The sequence below is a fragment of the Mauremys mutica genome, unplaced genomic scaffold (assembly GCF_020497125.1).
Source record: "Mauremys mutica isolate MM-2020 ecotype Southern unplaced genomic scaffold, ASM2049712v1 000330F_np12_obj, whole genome shotgun sequence".
Classification (NCBI taxonomy): Eukaryota; Metazoa; Chordata; order Testudines; family Geoemydidae; genus Mauremys; species Mauremys mutica.
Window position 1 is genome coordinate 44,448 of NW_025422919.1, and position 18,343 is coordinate 62,790.

General features: G+C 64.0%; 2 protein-coding genes across 8 annotated transcripts in view; both read right to left on the reverse strand.

Annotated features, from left to right (window-relative positions):
* GIGYF1 (GRB10 interacting GYF protein 1) overlaps positions 1–8,086 on the reverse strand; it is a 28,321-nt gene extending 20,235 nt beyond the window's left edge. For 2 of the 3 annotated variants that reach the window (XM_045000470.1, XM_045000468.1), the window contains exon 1: positions 8,040–8,086. The gene's annotated coding sequence lies outside the window, so the exon portion shown is untranslated. The remainder of the gene's footprint in view (positions 1–8,039) is intronic. The other variant, XM_045000469.1, reaches the window with a different exon arrangement.
* A 1,840-nt stretch (positions 8,087–9,926) lies between these two features.
* Positions 9,927–18,343, reverse strand: part of LOC123357142 (chloride channel protein ClC-Kb-like) — a 44,984-nt gene continuing 36,567 nt past the window's right edge. For 3 of the 5 annotated variants that reach the window (XM_045000455.1, XM_045000454.1, XM_045000453.1), the window contains 14 exons: positions 17,843–17,944; positions 17,148–17,232; positions 16,864–17,043; positions 16,683–16,752; positions 15,848–15,958; positions 15,354–15,567; positions 14,055–14,188; positions 13,796–13,923; positions 12,998–13,043; positions 12,800–12,852; positions 12,531–12,578; positions 11,438–11,542; positions 10,484–10,570; positions 9,927–10,190 (listed from right to left, as the gene is read on the reverse strand). In XM_045000455.1, the coding sequence (XP_044856390.1) occupies positions 10,098–10,190; positions 10,484–10,570; positions 11,438–11,542; positions 12,531–12,578; positions 12,800–12,852; positions 12,998–13,043; positions 13,796–13,923; positions 14,055–14,188; positions 15,354–15,567; positions 15,848–15,958; positions 16,683–16,752; positions 16,864–17,043; positions 17,148–17,232; positions 17,843–17,944 (1,456 nt within the window). In that variant the 3' untranslated portion in view covers positions 9,927–10,097. Of the gene's footprint in view, positions 10,191–10,483; positions 10,571–11,437; positions 11,543–12,530; positions 12,579–12,799; positions 12,853–12,997; positions 13,044–13,795; positions 13,924–14,054; positions 14,189–15,353; positions 15,568–15,847; positions 15,959–16,682; positions 16,753–16,863; positions 17,044–17,147; positions 17,233–17,842; positions 17,945–18,343 lie in introns of those variants that run through there. The other 2 variants (XM_045000457.1, XM_045000456.1) reach the window with 2 other exon arrangements.

The following is an 18,343-nucleotide window of genomic DNA, read 5'->3' on the forward strand; positions in this document are numbered from 1 at the left end:
GGGAGAACCCAGGAGTCCTGGCTACCAGCCCCCCCTGCTCTAACCCACCAGCCCCCACTCCCCTCCCAGATCCGGGGAGAGAACCCAGGAGTCCTGGCTCCCAGCCCCCCCTGTTCTAACCCACCAGCCCCCACTCGCCCCCCAGAGCCGGGGAGAGAACCCAGGAGTCCTGGCTACCAGCCCCCACTGCTCTAACCCACCAGCCCCCACTCCCCTCCCAGAGCCGGGGAGAGAACCCAGGAGTCCTGGCTCCCAGCCCCCCCTGCTCTAACCCACCAGCCCCCACTCGCCTCCCAGCGCTGGGGAGAACCCAGGAGTCCTGGCTCCCAGCCCCCCCTGCTCTGACCCACCAGCCTTCACTCTCCTCCCAGAGCCGGGGAGAGAACCCAGGAGTCCGGGCTCCCGCCCCCCCCCCGCTCTAACCACCAGCCCCCACTCCCCTCCCAGAGCCGGGGAGAGAACCCAGGAGTCCTGGCTCCCAGCCCCCCCCGCTCTAACCACCAGCCCCCACTCCCCTCCCAGAGCCGGGGAGAGAACCCAGGAGTCCTGGCTCCCCCCCCCCGTTCTAACCACTACACTTCACTCCACAACTCACAAACATCATCAGTTTCCTACTCCTTAGGCCAAGGCCTTTCGGAGGCAAAGCCCCCGGAGCGAGAACCTGACAGGAAACTGCCGCATCATTTCGAACCAGGGCGCCCTCCCAACCGCGGGCCTGGGGGGGCGATTTACCAGCCGGGGGGGGGGGGGAACACAGCCAGGCGTATGTGATACTTCGGCGAGGGGCCCCACCCCAGCCCAGAGCAGGGGATCTGCATTATTCCAGCACCGCGCAGACCCGCCAGAGCAGAACACAGATAAGAATCCTGCCTTTGCCTCCTTCGACCTGGGGCAGGGCCTGTCCCTCGCCGTGGGTCCGGGCCATAAATAACATACTCCCCACCACACACGGGTCCTAGCCACGCAGCTCGCAATCCGGGGTGTACCTCCTCCAGCGCCTCGCACGCCCCAGTAACAACTACATGAGTGAAGCCGGACAGAATCACTACGCTCACGGCAAAACCCGAGAAAGGACACCGCCAGGCAGCCGTCGCGCCACGTCTGGCCGCTCGGTCCCCTTCGGGGAACACGCCCGGGCACTCGAGCGGCGTTACGAATTTGACACTAAACACCATCGCCTCAGACACCCTTAATCCCATTTTAAGTGGTTTCCCACAAGGGGGGTTAACCGATTTTGCTCAACCATCTACCCCAAGGCTCGGCTGGAGCTCAGACGCTCCGGTTTCCTTCCCGGTCCGGAGTGGCTCCGATAGGAGATAGTCCAATCCAAGCCATTACCTCAATCGACGAACGCCCCCAAACCAGAGAATTTCAGGCAGCCCCAAAGCCAGGACTTTGCGCTCAATTAGAGAGGGTTTTGAAAGAAACCCACGTTTTGGTTTCAAAGATCACAGACTCGTAGGGCTGGAAGGGACCTCGAGAGGTCTCTAGTCCTGTCCCCTGCACTCAAGGCAGGACTGGGTATTATCTAGACCATCCCTGACAGGTGTTTGTCAAACCTGCTCTTAAACATCCCCAACGATGGAGATTCCACCACCTCCGTAACAAATTGATTCCAGTGCTTAACTATCCTGACAGTTAGGACGTTTTTCCTGATGTCCAACCTAAACCGCCCTTGCTGCAGTTTAGGCCCGTTGCTTCTTGTCCTGTCCTCAGAGATTAAGAACAACAGTGTTTCTCCCTCCTCCTTGTAACCACCGGAAAATGGTGCTCATGTCACTTCTCAGTCTTCTCTTCTCCAGACTAAACCAACCCAATTTTTTCAACCTTCTCCATCCCTCATGTTTTCTAGATCTTTGATCGTTTTTGTTGTGCTTCTCTGCTCCAAGTACTGAAGGATTCCCCCCACCCCAGGTCGTTGGAATCATCTAGTCCAGAGATACAGGAGAAACCCGGCGTTACGAACCCCAGAGTTACGAACTGACCAGTCAAGGACACACCTCCTCTGGAACAGATTTGACAAATCATAGAAGATCAGGGTTGGAAGGGACCTCAGGAGGTATCTAGTCCAACCCCCTGCTCAAAGCAGGACTAATCCCCAACTAAAGCATCCCAGATGTAGGAAATTGTTTCTGCGCTCGTTTCATTTAAATTAAGATGGTTAAAAGCAGCACTTTTCTTCCGCCCAGTAAAGTTTCAAAGCTGCAGGAAGGCAACGGTCCGTTGGAAAGTTTTAAGGACGACCGGAACATTTTGGTCAGAGAGTTACGAACAACCTCCGTTCCCCGAAGGCGTCCGTAATCCTCATGTTCTCCTGCCCTCGGGGATTCAGGAGTCAAATGAGCGATCATCATTACCCAAATGAGCCACAGCGGTACGAATAGATCATTTCATTTACTATAGTGAATATAGATTCATATTTCATTTACTATAGTGAATATAGATTCATATTTAAACAGTATGACGGGGAAATCGTTTTTATATATTCTCACAGCAAAACAGCTGACCGAGTATTATTATTTTATCAACGACCATTGGTCAACAACGTAGCAAAAAAGCCTCCTGCCTGACTGGATAATAATTACATCACATGCTACAAAGCGGAGACGCGTTAAAAAGCCACTTGCAGCTCCCGAGCCTCAGCCGGAGTATTACTGATTTAGTCTTACCTCCCGGGTGACGCTGCCCGGAGAGTTAATTTCTGCCTGAGCAGATCTCTGGTAAAAACATCCAAGTAGCAATACAACCCAGGTAGCGATCCCAATTCTAGCAAGATCTAAAGGCCGCCTAACCTCTAAGCTAACGGCAGCTCTGTGAAGTTAAAGTCCAAATCTATTCACTAGACCATAAATAAAAACCCCGACTCCTTGTTCTATGGACGCAGGCTGGGATTTGTATCAGTAAACGTTGCTAACCATCCATTTCACCAGACGCACGGAGCAGAGAACGTTCGCCCCAGGAATCCTGCCCCAAACCCACCATTTCCACTTGAGACGCTGAGCGTAGCTTTTAAAAAGACACCTCCCGATCCCGATTCAGACTCCAGGAGGTGGGTCGTTGGGTCAGTTGCTCCAGTGGGTTCAATTTCCCACCCGGGGACAAACCCCCAACTTGTTCTGAGTCTGAATCTGTCCCCTCGGAGAGATCTCTCCCCACATTAGAGCCATGGATCAAGGCACCTCTTAACCGGCTCTTGGATAACCCCGAACCCAGCCCCGAGAAAAAAAAATATTTCCACTGATGACAGAAACATACAGACTGACAATGGAAGAAAAACGCTAGTTGAAAACTTCTTAGAGTTTGTCTGTTTTGACACGGGACGTCGCCAACGTGTTCTAACGGTTAGAAAGCTTTAACTTTTTGAATCTCAACATCTACTGTCATTAAATAACAATTTAATACTTTCCCCTCAACTGTGAATTTAAAAAAATATATATTTTAAAATGCCCTAATATAAAAATCAATATTATCCATCAACATGATAAAATAAAGTAAAAACTGAATTCTGCTCAGCCTATACAAACACCAAACGGTACAGATGAAGATCACAGATGTGAATAGGTTCCGGGAAAGCAGATACACATTCAAATATGCCCGACAGTTAGTAAACAGGCTTGGATTTTTTTAAATAATTTTGATGGATGCTTTATTTTTTAAGCATTATTTTGATTCTCAATTTCAATGTGCACGGCTGCACAAAAGGCAGTGGTTTTAACTGATGTAAATGTTTGTACTGGCAGGAAATTCAGAGGGGCCAGTCAGTCGTCATTTAATCACTGCAGAGGGAGATTCAAAACCTGGAAAGCTTTAGAAGCGTTCAAACACATCGTCAACGTCACGCGTCAAAATCGATGTCAATTTCACAGGAGCCACTCGACCCGCGGGGGGGAAAAATATTTCCACGAATAATTTGAAGTTCATGGGCGAAGTAAGCAAAATGCCGCTTGAGAACGTCTTCGTTTGATTTAAGGATAAAGTTCTCAAGCAGCGTTATCCCTACTTTGCCTGGCTGGAAATGGCAGCTATCCACGGGAATAGTTTTTCCGTGGGTTGCGTGTGTCCCGTGAAAGCGACAATTACGGATATTTAGCATAGAAATCTAACCCTCCAAGCTTATTCACAGTAGTGCACGACCCTCCTGGCACGTTTAAAAAAAAAATAAACAGCCTGAACAGCAACCCTGGCCCAATTCAAATACTCAGTTCACACAAGCGCACATAAGAACGGCCAGACTGGGTCAGACCAAAGGTCCGTCTAGCCAGGATCCAGTGCCAGGTGCCCCAGAGGGAGTGAACAGAGCAGGGAATCATCAAGTGATCCATCCCCTGTCGCCCATTCCCAGCTTCTGCCAAACAGAGGCTAGGGACACCCTCCCTGTCCAGCCTAATAGCCATTGATGGACCCGTCCTCCGTGAACTTCTCTGGTTCTTCTTCGAACCCTGTTATAATCTGGGTCTTCGCAACGTCCTCTGGCGAGGAGTTCCCCAGGTTGACTGGTCGTTGCGTGAAGAAATACTGCTTTGGTTTGTTTGAAACCTGCCGCCTGTTCATTTCATTGGGTGACCCCTAGTTCTTGTGTTCTGAGGAGTAAATAACACGTCTTTATTTACTTTCTCCACACCGGTCATGCATATACAGACCTCCATCATATCCACATCTGTGCTCCAAACACAGCCTTCACTTTATCCCCCCACACCTGCCCCATCCAGCTCCCTCCCCCGCCAACTAAACCCACCTCACCGTGGCACTACCGGGACATTTTCAGCCATCACTTTGTTGACTCTTCCTACATCTGCCTGGTCTCAAAGAAGAACCATCTACTACTCGGTGTTTGTGCAGCACCATGCGCAGAGTACCCAGGGCCAAGAGCGGGACCCTCTGAATAAAGACTAGTTACGATGACCTATTCAAATGTACACCTCCGTGAACTCATAGACTGTAAGGGACCATTACGATCATCTAGTCTGACCTCCTGCACAAGGCAGGCCACAGAATCTCACCCACCCACTCCGGTGGGTACGTTACTTGACATCTTTAACTCAGAGACCCCACCCTTTTCACCCCCACCATCCCGCGTACATTTCCACCACCCGAGCTAACGCACGGACGCAGTTATAACAGACGCGGCTCGCGCCAACTCCACAGAGCATGAACTTTCAGGCACCTTAAAGCCGGGAGGGGTCATCCGACCGGCCGCACAGCACGGAGAACATCTGCCCCAGGAATCCTGCCCCAAACCCACAATTTCCGATGGAGACGCTGAGCGTCTCTTTTAAAAAGACACCCCCCTGATCCTGATTCAAACTCCAGGAGGTGGGACATTGTGTCTGTTGCTCCAGTGGGTTAAATTTCCCACTTCAGGACAAACCCACAACTTGTTCTGAGTCTGACTCTGTCCCCTCGGCGAGATCTCTCCCCACGTTAGAGCCCGGGATCAAGGCACCTCTTAACCGGCTCTTGGATAACCCCGAACCCAGCCCCAAATCGGATTTAAAAATTGCACTTCCGGCCTCTCTGAGGGCAGCGAGATGACGACAGTGAAACGCGGCGCCCGGAGACCGAGTGCCACTGGTGCAGACTCCTGGGGGCCACGTCTGGATTCCCCCGGTTGTACAGAGAGGGAACAGACCTAGCAGACGGCAGAGACTCCCTTAGACCCAATGGGGTCAGGTGGTTACACCCCCCCCCCCCTTTGACCATGCGTTACTAGGAGACAGACAGACGCTACGGCAGCAAAGCAGAGGCGGCGTGAGCACGAGACCTCACACCGGCCAGGACTTCATCTGCCTCAGGACACTTCTGGCACAGGTTCGTACAGGGCCCGGCACCGAGGAAGTCAGGACGCCTGGGTTCCCTCCCCAGCTCCGCTGCCACCATCAACTGTGTGATCGCTTTCCCATCACCGTGCCTCAGTTTCTCCCCCCACACACACACACACTTAGGCCAAGCTCTATGGGGCAGGGAACAGCGCTCACGCAGCATCTGACACAACGGGCAGCCCTCGATCTCGGTCGTGGGGGGCGAAGGCTTGTGCCACCCGTATTTTCACGCCTGCAACTAGCTCTCTTGCAACCCTGCGTGTGTCCAGACGGTTACTTAGTCCGCGGGCCGCCCCACACGTCGGAGCAGTGGGCGTAGTCGGATGGCAAGGGCAGGAGGGTCCCTGCACACGCAGGCCAGAGAACTGCCCCAGCCGGCAGCCCCACAGCAGGGCTTTTAGGAAAACCGCCCTTCCCTGATGGGGGAAATCCACCCTGATCCTGGGTCCGCTGTCCCAACGGTTCACTACCCGCCCTGTCAAAAATTCACACCTTATTTCCAACGTGAGTTTCCCCGCAACGAACCACCGCCGACCTGACGCTGTCTGCACCGACAGCTGGACGCTTCTCTGCCATCTTCCATTCACTCCCGCAGCACCCACACCAGTGGGGGGTGTCTGTGCGGCACCCGGCACAACGGGGATACCCCCCCCGATCTCAATCGGGCTGGGGGGTGTCTGTGCGGCACCCGGCACAACGGGGATACCCCCCCCGATCTCAATCGGGCTGGGGGGTGTCTGTGCGGCACCCGGCACAACGGGGATACTCCCCCCCCCGATCTCAATCGAGCAGGGGGGTGTCTGTGCGGCACCCGGCACAACGGGGTTACCCCCCCCTGATCTCAATCGGGCAGGGGGGTGTCTGTGCAGCGCCCAGCACAACGGGGATACCCCCCCCCCGATCTCAATCGGGCTGGGGGGTGTCTGTGCGGCACCCGGCACAACGGGGATACCCCCCCACCGATCTCAATCGAGCAGGGGGGTGTCTGTGCGGCACCCGGCACAACGGGGATACCCCCCCACCGATCTCAATCGGGCAGGGGGGTGTCTGTGCAGCGCCCAGCACAACGGGGATACCCCCCCCCCGATCTCAATCGGGCTGGGGGGTGTCTGTGCGGCACCCGGCACAACGGGGATACCCCCCCCCCGATCTCAATCGGGCAGGGGGGTGTCTGTGCGGCACCCGGCACAACGGGTTGGGGGGGGCCTGGTGTCTGATGCTTGGGTTATTTCAACTCCATTCGCGCCGCCATTTTTTCAATGCCCCCCCCCCCACGCAATTATCGGGGGGGGGGGCTGGAAATTCATCCAGGAGACACTACGGATCGAGGCCACCAGCTGCACAAGACAGGGAAAGAGCTCAAGACAACCCAACCCGCACGCGCCCTACACATCGCCCCCCCACACACACACACATACACCCCCCCCCCGAGGTGTCCCGTCCCGTCCCCCCCCAGGGGGTAGCCAGAGAAAGCCCCCGACGCAGCCTGGGACGGGGGCCTGGACAGCAAGAAATAAGGGGGCTTCAGAGGCGCCCGCAACGCCCAACGTGCACCCCCAGTTCTGGGGCAAGTGGGGTAACCAGAGAGGTCCCACAAAGCCAAGCGGGGGGGGGGGTATCCAGGGGACCAAGGCACATTGACAGGGGGGCGGGGAAGGGGGGGGTCTCCGCAGCTTCGCCAGGGGGTGCAGAAAAGGGGGTTCCCAACCCCCACCCCCACCCCACACACCCCCACTTCCACGGGGCATTTCCCCGGGGGGGGGGAGCTGCAGGTGCCCAAACAGCCCCCCCCAGCCCAGGATTCACACCCTGCTCCCCAGCGGCTCCCCCCACACCCGCAGGGTCGGGGGGGGGGCAGGGAGGGTTCAGTGAGGGGATGGGGGGGGAATTGCCCCCCCCCGACGCAGACCCCGATATCCTGCCCCAGGCGACCCCCCCCCACAGAGCCCCCCCCCTGTGGGGGGGTCACACGGGCAGCAGAGCCCCCCCCCACACCCGGGGGGAGGGGAGAGAAGCTGGGGACCCCCCCGGGGGGGGGCGATGGGGGGGCGGGCTCCCCCCTCCCCCAACCGGCGCGGGGCAGGGAGGGGGGAGGGGCGGCGGGGTCTCCATGGTAACGGGGCGGCAGGCCCGGCCGGCGGGGGTGGGGGAGGGGCGCGGGGGGGGCCCGGCGCGGGGGAGGGGCCCGGCGCGCGGGGGGGGGGGGCCCCCGGGTCTCACCGCGGCGCCCGGCTCGGGGGGGGCGGGGCCTGGCGGGGGGCGGGGCCGGGGGGGGCCCTGGCCGCGGGGGGGGGCTCCGGGGTCTCTCGCCGCTTCCGCCGCCGCCGCCGCCTCCTCTCGCCGCTTGTTTGTGTTTGTACCAAGATGGCGGCGCTGCGCCGCGTCACGTGACGGGGGAGCCCGGGGACCGCGGAGGGAGGGGGAGGGGGTCACGTGACGGGGGAGCAACCGCCGCCCGGCGCGCGCGACGCACGCGCGCGCGCGGGCGCGTCTCCAAAGCGAGGCTGCGGGAACAGGGGGGGCGGGGCCGCCCTCACAGACACACGCACCAACCGCCGCCGGTCGCGCGCGTGCGCCCCCTCCGCGTGAGGCGGCCCCGCCCCGCGCCGCCAGGCCCACGTGACGGGGAACGGCCCTCGCGCGAGAGGCCCCCCGCGCCGCCGCCTCACTGCGGGGCTCGGGTCACGTGACGTCCCTCCCCCCCCCCGCCCCCACAAAATGGTGATTCCCGCCTCCCGCCCCCAGCCTGGTGACGTCACCGCCTCGCCTGGTGCTGCCGTCGTGACCCCAGGGACAGATAATGTCACCGCCTGCCCCTGTGATGTCAGCCCTGGGCCTGTGATGTCACCGCCTGCCCCTGTGATGTCAGCACCTGGGCCTGTGATGTCACCACCTGCCCTATGATGTCACTGTGCCTCACTCTTGTGTCACCCCCCGGCCCTGTGATGTCACTACCTGGCCCTGTGATGTCACTGTGCCCGGTGCTGCCATTCTGTCACACTGCAAGGCCACTGCACCGGCAGATGTCGCCGTACGGCCCTGTGATGTCATAACGTCAGGGCACTGAGCTGGTCCTCCGGCCCCGGTAGCCCCACGCGGCCCCCACTGCCCCCCATGATGCCATCATCATGACATTATGGCGCAGTGTGAGGCCATGGTGTCACCATGACCACGTTAGGCTCCTTGGTGACAACACACCCTTACATCTTCTGCCATGATGTCACCACATGCAGCAGCAACGTCATTGCACCCTTCTGACCAAGGACAGCCCCCAGCAGGACATCAATCTGCTGTGATGTCACCGCGTTATGCTGTGAGGTCATGGCCTCAGCCCACGGCATCACTGTGTGCCCTATGATGTCATCGGGGAACAACGTGACTTCCCATGGTGCACTAGTGACTTGGCATGTCACACAAGGATGTCACAGCCTGAAGCTACGATGTCACTCTGTCGGGTTATGATGTCATCATCGTACATCCGGGCACCGTGATGACCACGTGCTTCACCGTGATGCTGCGGCCTCGCCTGCGGGCTCATGACATCACAGCTCCACATTCACCTCTCCCCGCACCAGCCCCCACTCCCCTCGCAGAGCCAGGGAGAGAACCCAGGAGTCCTGGCTCCCAGCCCTCCTGCTCCAACCCACCAGCCCCCACTCCCCTCCCAGAGCCGGGGAGAGAACCCAGGAGTCCTGGCTCCCAGCCCCCCCTGGTCTAAGCCACCAGCCCCGACTCCCCTCCCAGAGCCGGGGAGAGAACCCAGGAGTCCTGGCCCCCAACCCCTCCCTGCTCTAACCACCAGCCCCCACTCCCTTCCCAGAGCCGGGGAGAGAACCCAGGAGTCCTCGCTCCCAGCCCTCCTGCTCCAACCCACCAGCCCCCACTCCCCTCCCAGAGCCGGGGAGAGAACCCAGGAGTCCTGGCTCCCGGCCCCCCCTGCTCTAACCACCAGCCCCCACTCCCCTCCCAGAGCCGGGGAGAGAACCCAGGAGTCCTGGCTCCCGGCCCCCCCTGCTCCAACCCACCAGCCCCCTAGAAAATAAAACACAGGCACAATATGTAACCCGTTTTTTACTGGGTGATTGGGGGGGGGGTTCAGTGGGGGCAGCTCCAGAAAACAGGGGGTTAATAATTTAGGGGTCACTGGGGGGGTATTGGAGCTGGGACGTGGGGGGCGACAGAGAAAAGATGGGGGCGGGGCGCTGTGGGGGGCTCTCTTTCCCCTGCCCTCCCCCCACGATCCGGGTTTTGGGGGGAGGTCGGATGCTCCGATCCCCGCTAGGCCGAGGCTCCGTTGGGGTCGGGGTCCCCGTCGCGTTCCCGGCACCTGGGGAAGGTGCCCTTGACCGACCCCTCCACTGCGGCTTTGAGCTGGGGAGGGGCAGAGACAGCACATCAGGGACACCCCTGCCCCCAAATCTCTGAGCCCCCCCCCATTTGATCCGCGACCCCCCACCTGCTGACCCCCGCCTCCTTCCTCAACTTCCCCGAACCCCAAAGCTCCCCCTCTGACCCCTACATCCTCCCTGACCCCGGATCCCCCAGGATCTCCCCACACGCCCCCTCTGATGTCCCTGTGACCCCCAAGTCTTCCCTGACAGCCCCCCCCCCGATCCCCGGCATGACCCCACGAGCTCCCTGCCCCATCCCACGCCCCCCCCTACCTCTCGGAGGCTCACCACCCCGACCAGCCGGCCCACGTTGGTGACATAGGCGGTCCGCAGGCCCAGCAAGTTGAAAAGGTCGTAGCACTGCGGGGGGGAGGGGGGGCAGAGAAAGGGGGGGCAGACATCAAACCAAGGGGGGCGGATATTGGGGGGGGGAGTGGGTCAGAATCCGGGTTGGGGCTCAGGGGTCGGGACATGGCCATGGGGGGCACCCAGGAGTGTGTGGGGGGGGCATTAGCTGGACTGGGGGGGGCAGGACGTGGGCATAATGATATGCAAATGAGCCCCATCCCATGGCAGCCGCTAATTGAGACGCAAAGGTCTTGTTCCTACATTGCATATGCAAATGTGTGCAAATCCGGGATGCAAATGAGCAGGCCGGGCTAATTGCATATTCAAATTCATCTGCAACTCCTCCCATGCTAATTCTATATGCAAATTACCCTACCAGCCCCTCTGCCCCTAATTGCACATGCAAATTGATGTGCCAACGCCTCTCACTCTAATTGCCCATGCAAATTTATCCAAATCCCCTCCCACCTTAATTACATATGCAAATCTCTATCAACACGTATAAGGAATTACCCCCCAAGTGAATGCAAATGAGCTGCTGGCAGATTTGCAGACATCATTTTACCTAATTGCTCTGCCCCGAGTGTGCTACCGATACCAACAGTGGCCCTATTTGCATATGCAAATTCATGCCAATCAGAGGTCTGCTCAAGCCCACCCAGCCAGGCCAGAGGTGGCACCCAGACTCAGGTCCAGGCGGGTTCGGGCTGCAGATTCCCGAATCCCAGAATCCCTTGCGCACCTCCGGCCGTGTGGTGGCTGCAAAGCATTCTGGGAAAAGACTCCCCTGCAGCCGCCTCCCAGCATCCTTTGCACCCGCCGACGGCAGGCAAAGCATGCTGGGAAGGCAGAGCGGAGGGGACAGCCGGCGGCACCCACCTGGTACAGGGTCTCCTTCTCCAGCAGGCGGTAGGGGGCCGGGTCGATGGGCAGCTCCTCCAGCCGGACCGGCTCCTGCAGCTGCTGGCACTCCCAGTCCTCCACCTGCAGCCGGAACAAAGCATCCTGGGAAAGATCCACCCGGCTGGGGTCCTCCCAGAACCCTCGGCGCCAGCCCCCGCCCAGCAGCCGGCGCAAAGCACCCTGGGAAATATCCGCCCTGCCCTGGCCCCCTCCCAGAATCCTCGGCGCCAGCTTCCGCCAAGCAGCCGGCGCAAAGCATCCTGGGAAATATCCGCCCTGCTCTGGCCCCCTCCCAGAATCCTTGGCGCCGGCCCCCGCCCAGCAGCCGGCGCAAAGCATCCTGGGAAATATCCGCCCTGCCCTGGCCCCCTCCCAGAATCCTCGGCGCCGGCCCCCGCCCAGCAGCCGGCGCAAAGCATCCTGGGAAATATCCGCCCTGCCCTGGCCCCCTCCCAGAATCCTCGGCGCCGGCCCCCGCCCAGCAGCCGGCGCAAAGCACCCTGGGAAATATCCGCCCTGCCCTGGCCCCCTCCCAGAATCCTCGGCGCCGGCCCCCGCCAAGCAGCCGGCGCAAAGCACCCTGGGAAATATCCGTCCTGCCCTGGCCCCCTCCCAGAATCCTCGGCGCCGGCCCCCGCCCAGCAGCCGGCGCAAAGCATCCTGGGAAATATCCGCCCTGCCCTGGCCCCCTCCCAGAATCCTCGGCGCCAGCCCCTGCCAAGCAGCCGGCGCAAAGCACCCTGGGAAATATCCGCCCTGCTCTGGCCCCCTCCCAGAACCCTCAGCGCCAGCCCCCGCCCAGCAGCCGGCGCAAAGCACCCTGGGAACACCCCAACAAGTATATGGAATGGGAAGCTGCCTCCCAGTCTGAACCCCAATAGCCTGGGCGACCCCCAAGTCTGACCCTTGATAGTCTGGGGTCACCGCCCCCCATATGGGGGAGCTTGGAGACACCCCCCCGGCCCCTTCAAACGCCCTGCAGACTGGGGGAGGACTGGGGGGGGTCATGGCCCCCCCACCCGGGTACCAGGGGGGTCCCCACGGGCACGCGGCCCTGCCCCCGACATACCAAGTGACGCACGTCCTTCATCTTGACAGACAGCTGGGTGCCTCGCTCCTGGGGGGGGGGGACAGATCAGCTCCCGCAGCATCACCATTGGGGGGGTCCCCCAGCCGCCCCCCGCCACAATTCACGGGCCTCCCCTTCCCTGACCCCCACTCCCAGCCACAGGCACCCACCAATGGGTCCCCCTGCTCCCCTCCAGCCCCCCATCCTCCCAAACAGGGGCCCCCCTCCCTGCCCCCCTTTCCCCAGCCCTCCCCCCTCCACCCCGGCACCTCCTCCTCCGATGTCTCCCTGTCGCCCGGCTCAGCAGAAACCTTCGGTGCTCCTGGGAAAGAGAGAGACACACGGGGTGGGGGCAGGTCAGATCGCACCCGCCCCCCACAGCCTCTGACTCTCCCCTGCCGTCCCAGACCGTCCCCCCCCCCCGACTCCATGTGTCCCCCGCCCCGTAACGCCTCCGTCCTGCTCACCTGGCTTCTCCTCTGGGGTCCCCGAAGCGCCATCTGCACCCAGCAGCTGCAAGGGAAACAGTCACCGAGTCAACCCCCGGCCCCTCGCCCGGCGCCGAGATGCAGCCCCCTCTGGGGCGGGGTGGCCGGTTACCCAGGGACCCCTCGCCCGGCGCTGAGATGCGCCCACCTCTGGGGCGGGGCGGCCGGTTACCCGGGGACCCCTCGCCCGGCGCTGAGATGTGCCCACCTCTGGGGCGGGGCGGCCGGTTACCCAGGGACCCCTCGCCCGGCGCTGAGATGCGCCCACCTCTGGGGCGGGGCGGCTGGTTACCCAGGGACCCCTCGCCCGGCGCTGAGACGCGCCCACCTCCGGGGCGGGGCGGCCAGTTACCCGGGGACCCCTCGCCCGGCGCCGAGACGCAGCCACCTCTGGGGCGGGGCGGCTGGTTACCCGGGGACCCCTCGCCCGGCGCTGAGACGCGGCCACCTCTGGGGCGGGGCGGCCGGTTACCCAGGGACCCCTCACCCGGCGCTGAGATGCAGCCACCTCTGGGGCGGGGCGGCCGGTTACCCGGGGACCCCTCGCCCGGCGCTGAGATGCAGCCACCTCTGGGGCGGGGCGGCCGGTTACCCGGGGACCCCTTGCCCGGCGCTGAGATGCGGCCACCTCTGGGGCGGGGCGGCCGGTTACCCGGGGACCCCTCGCCCGGCGCTGAGATGCGGCCACCTCTGGGGCGGGGCGGCCGGTGACCCGGGGACCCCTCGCCCGGCGCGGAGATGCAGCCACCTCTGGGGCGGGCGGCAGAGGAGACTCACGGGCTCTGTGGGGCTGTTCGCCTCGGACTGACGGAGCAGATACTGGAATCGCTTTTCCGTGCTCAGTTGCTCCGACAGCAGCTTGGCGAGATGCTTCCTCCGGATGGAGCCCAGCAAGATCCTGGACTCTGCAAACAAGACGGGGGGGGGTTAATGGGGCAGGGGCCTGTCCCCTCTGGGGGGCGCCGGCTCCCCTCCGGCCCCAGGGCGGGGACTGGCTGGCTCGGGGGGGGGGGGGCTCAGGGGGGGTCACACTGACCTTGGGAGTCCACCAGGGGGAACTGTTTGAGGCTGGAGGCCTTCAGCAGACCCCGCACGTCCTTGAACCTGCAGCCCCGGGGCAGGTATTTGAGGTCTGTGACCATGAAATCCTCCGCGTAGATGTCGTGGGCCCTGGGGTGAGACGGGGGGGAGGGGGGGAGGGTTAAAGCCAGGGAGAGAACCCAGGAGTCCTGGCTCCCGGCCCCCCCTGCTCTAACCCACCAGCCCCCACTCCCCTCCCAGAGCCGGGGAGAGAACCCAGGCGTCCGGGCTCCCGGCCCCCCCCGCTCTACCCACCAGCCCCCACTCCCCTCCCAGAGCCAGGGAGAGAACCCAGGAGTCCTGGCTCCCAGCCCCCCCCTGCTCTAACCACCAGCCCCCACTCCCCTCCCTGATCCGGGGAGAGAACCCAGGAGTCCTGGCTCCCAGCCCCCCCTGCTCTTACCCACCAGCCCCCACTCCCCTCCCAGAGCCGGAGAGAGAACCCAGGAGTCCTGGCTCCCAGCCCCCCTGCTCTGACCCACCAGCCCCCACTGCCCTCCCAGAGCTGGGGGGAGAACCCAGGAGTCCTGGCTCCCAGCCCCCCTGCTCTAACCCACCAGCCCCCACTGCCCTCCCAGAGCCGGGGAGAGAACCCAGGAGTCCTGGCTCCCAGCCCCCCCTGCTCTAACCCACCAGCCCCCACTCCCCTCCCAGAGCCGGGGAGAGAACCCAGGAGTCCTGGCTCCCAGCCCCGCCTGCTCTGACCCCCCAGCCCCCACTCCCCTCCCAGAGCCGGGGAGAGAACCCAGGAGTCCTGGCTCCCAGCCCCCCCTGCTCTAACCCACCAGCCCCCACTCCCCTCCCAGAGCCGGGGAGAGAACCCAGGAGTCCTGGCTCCCAGCCCCCCCTGCTCTGAGCCACCAGCCCCCACTCCCGTCCCAGAGCCAGGGAGAGAACCCAGGAGTCCTGGCCCCCAGCCCCCCCTGCTCTGAGCCACCAGCCCCCACTCCCCTCCCAGAGCCGGGGAGAGAACCCAGGAGTCCTGGCTCCAAGCCCCCCCTGCTCCAACCCACCAGCCCCCACTCCCCTCCCAGAGCCGGGGAGAGAACCCAGGAGTCCTGGCTCCCAGCCCCCCCTGCTCCAACCCCCCAGCCCCCACTCCCCTCCCAGCGCCGGGGAGAGAACCCAGGAGTCCTGGCTCCCAGCCCCCCCTGCTCCAACCCCCCAGCCCCCACTCCCCTCCCAGAGCCGGGGAGAGAACCCAGGCGTCCTGGCTCCCACCCCGGCCCGGCGGGACCCCGGCGTCCGGGCGCACCCGCTCTGCCCCACGCCCAGCTTGGGCAGGTAGGGCAGCTGCTTGGCGATGATGATGCCGTCAAAGAAGGAGGCCTGGAGCCGCTGGCTGAGCCCGTTGGCCACCAGCACCGCGATGAGCACGGGCAGCACGTGGGACATCTGCCCCGTCAGCTCGAACACCAGCAGCGCCGTGGAGAGCGTGTGGGTCACCGCGCCCGAGTAGGCCGCCGCGCCTGGGGGGCAGGGAGGGGAGGGGGTGAGCCCCGAGCTCCCCTGCCCCCCCGAGCCCCCCCCTGAGCCCCCCACCCCCCCGAGCACCCCCAGTCCTGACTGGCTTCGTAGGGAGCAGTTCCAGAGCGTCGCCCGGGGACTCCGTGACAACTGGTGGCAGCGGTGGGATAATCCTGCCCAGTCGGGGTCCCTCCGGGAAACCGTGGGGAGCCGAGCGCCCCCAGGCCCGGTACGTCACCCCCCCGCCGAGCCCCCCCCGGGCCCCCCCGCAGCGGCTCGTACCGGCCAGGGCGTAGGCCGCGGGGCCGATGGCAATGCGGAGCCCGTCGGAGACGATCCCCTCGGGGAAAACCTTGGCCATGATCTCGCCATAGAGCCGGCCGAGCCCCGCGCCTGTGGGCAGAGAGCGGGGCCTGGTGGTTAGAGCAGGGGGGGCTGGGAGCCAGGACTCCTGGGTTCTCTCCCCGGCTCTGGGAGAGGCGTGGGGGCTGGTGGGTTAGAACAGGGGGGCTGGGAGCCGGGACTCCTGGGTTCTCTCCCTGGCTGAGGGAGGGGAGTGCGGGCTGGTGGGTTAGAGCAGGGGGCTGGGAGCCCGGACGCCTGGGTTCTCTCCCTGGCTGAGGGAGGGGAGTGGGGGCTGGGAGCCAGGACTCCTGGGTTCTCTCCCTGGCTCTGGGAGGGCAGTGGGGGCTGGTGGGTAAGAGCAGGGGGGCTAGGAGCCAGGACTCCTGGGTTCTCTCCCTGGCTGAGGGAGGGGAGTGGGGGCTGGTGGGTTAGAGCAGTGGGGGCTGGGAGCCAGGACTCCTGGGTTCTCTCCCTGGCTGAGGGAGGGGAGTGGGGGCTGGTGGTTAGAGCAGGGGGGCTGGGAGCCAGGACTCCTGGGTTCTCTCCCCGGCTCTGGGAGGGGAGTGGGGGCTGGTGGTTAGAGCAGGGGGGGCTGGGAGCCAGAACTCCTGGGTTCTCTCCCCGGCTCTGGGAGGGGAGCGGGGGCTGGTGGGTTAGAGCAGGTGGGGCTGGGAGCCAGGACTCCTGGGTTCTCTCCCCGGCTCTGGGAGGGCAGTGGGGGCTGGTGGGTCGGAGCAGGGGGGGCTGGCAGCCAGGACGCCTGGGTTCTCACCGTAGACGAAGACGGGCAGGAAGTAGCCGGCGGGGACGACCATGGTGGTGGCGAGGAGCAGCATGAAGAACTGGGGAGGAGGGACGAGCGAATGAAACAACCCCCCCCTCTCCGGCCCCCCCTCGCCCCTCCCGACAGCTGCCCCCCCCCGGGCCCTCCCCCCGCCCCCCGGGCCCCCCACCTTGGCGAGCAGGAAGACGCTGAGCATCTCGAGGGAGGAGAGCCGGGGGTGGGTCCACTGGAGCCAGGGGTCGCCGTAGGAGGGGTGGGGGGGCTGGCGGGAGGCGTTCAGCCCCCCCAGCTCCGCCCGCCCCCAGGTGCAGTTGTTGAAGAAAGTCTCCAGCAGCTCCTTCATGGTCAGCTGGGGGGGGGGGAGACAGCGGGGGGGTGAGACGGGGGAGTGGGGGGGGGTCCCGGCCGGGGGGGCAGGGCAGGGGGGGCCGGGGGAGGGGAGGGGGTACTCACCCGCGCCCCCAGGAACTGCCCCAGCCCGTGGGGGAAGGTGACGCTCGCCAGCACCAGGGAGACCAGCCCCGCGTGGAGGATTTTGCTGCCGGGGGGGGGGGAGAAAACGGGGGAGATGGTCACTGAAGGGGGGGTGAAGGGGGAGGGAGGGGGGGCTGGGGGCTCAGCCAGAGGGAGCCGGGGGTGGGGGTCCGTAAGGGCCGATTAGGGAGCCGGGGGGGGCAGAGGGGAGCTCTGGGATTCAGGAGGCTGGTACATGGGGGGCGGGGATCTGGGGGGGTCCCTGAGGGGTGAGGCCGGGCTGCCGGCTCTGGGCCCCCCAGCGGAGGGCTCCGGGGAGGGGCCCGGGGGGCAGGGTTTGGGGGACCCCCGGGGGGCAGGAGCCGGGGGAGGGTTTGGGGGGCCCCGGGGGCAGGAGCCGGGGCAAGGTTTGGGGGGCCCCGGGGGCAGGAGCTGGGGCAGGGTTTGGGGGGCCCCCGGGGCCAGCAGCGGGGGCCGGGGTTGGGGGGCCGGGGGGCAGGAGCTGGGGCAGGGTTTGGGGGGCCGGGGGGCAGGAGCCGGGGCAGGGTTTGGGGGGCCGGGGGGCAGGAGCTGGGGCAGGGTTTGGGGGGCCGGGGGGCAGGAGCTGGGGCAGGGTTTGGGGGGCCGGGGGGCAGGAGCCGGGGCAGGGTTTGGGGGGCCGGGGGGTCACTCACTTGCTGCCCAGCAGGCGCCGGGGCAGGGGCCGGTTCTGCAGCAGCAGCAGGAGGTTGCGGTGGCAGAAGAGGTAGACGCAGCAGAGAGCCCCACACAGCGCCCTGCGGGGACAGGGCAGCGCGAACCCAGGCGTCCGGGCCCCGCCCCCACCCAGCACACACCCCTCCCAGAGCCGGGAGAGAACCCAGGAGTCCTGGCTCCCAGCCCCCCCTGCTCTAACCCACCAGCCCCCACTCCCCTCCCAGAGCCGGGAGAGAACCCAGGAGTCCTGGCTCCCAGCCCCCCTGCTCTAACCACCAGCCCCCACTCCCTCCCAGAGCCGGGAGAGAACCCAGGAGTCCTGGCTCCCAGCCCCCCCTGCTCTGACCCACCAGCCCCCACTCCCCTCCCAGAGCCAGGGAGAGAACCCAGGAGTCCTGGCTCCCAGCCCCCCATCTCTGACCCACCAGCCCCCGCTCCCCTCCCAGAGCCGGGAGAGAACCCAGGAGTCCTGGCTCCCA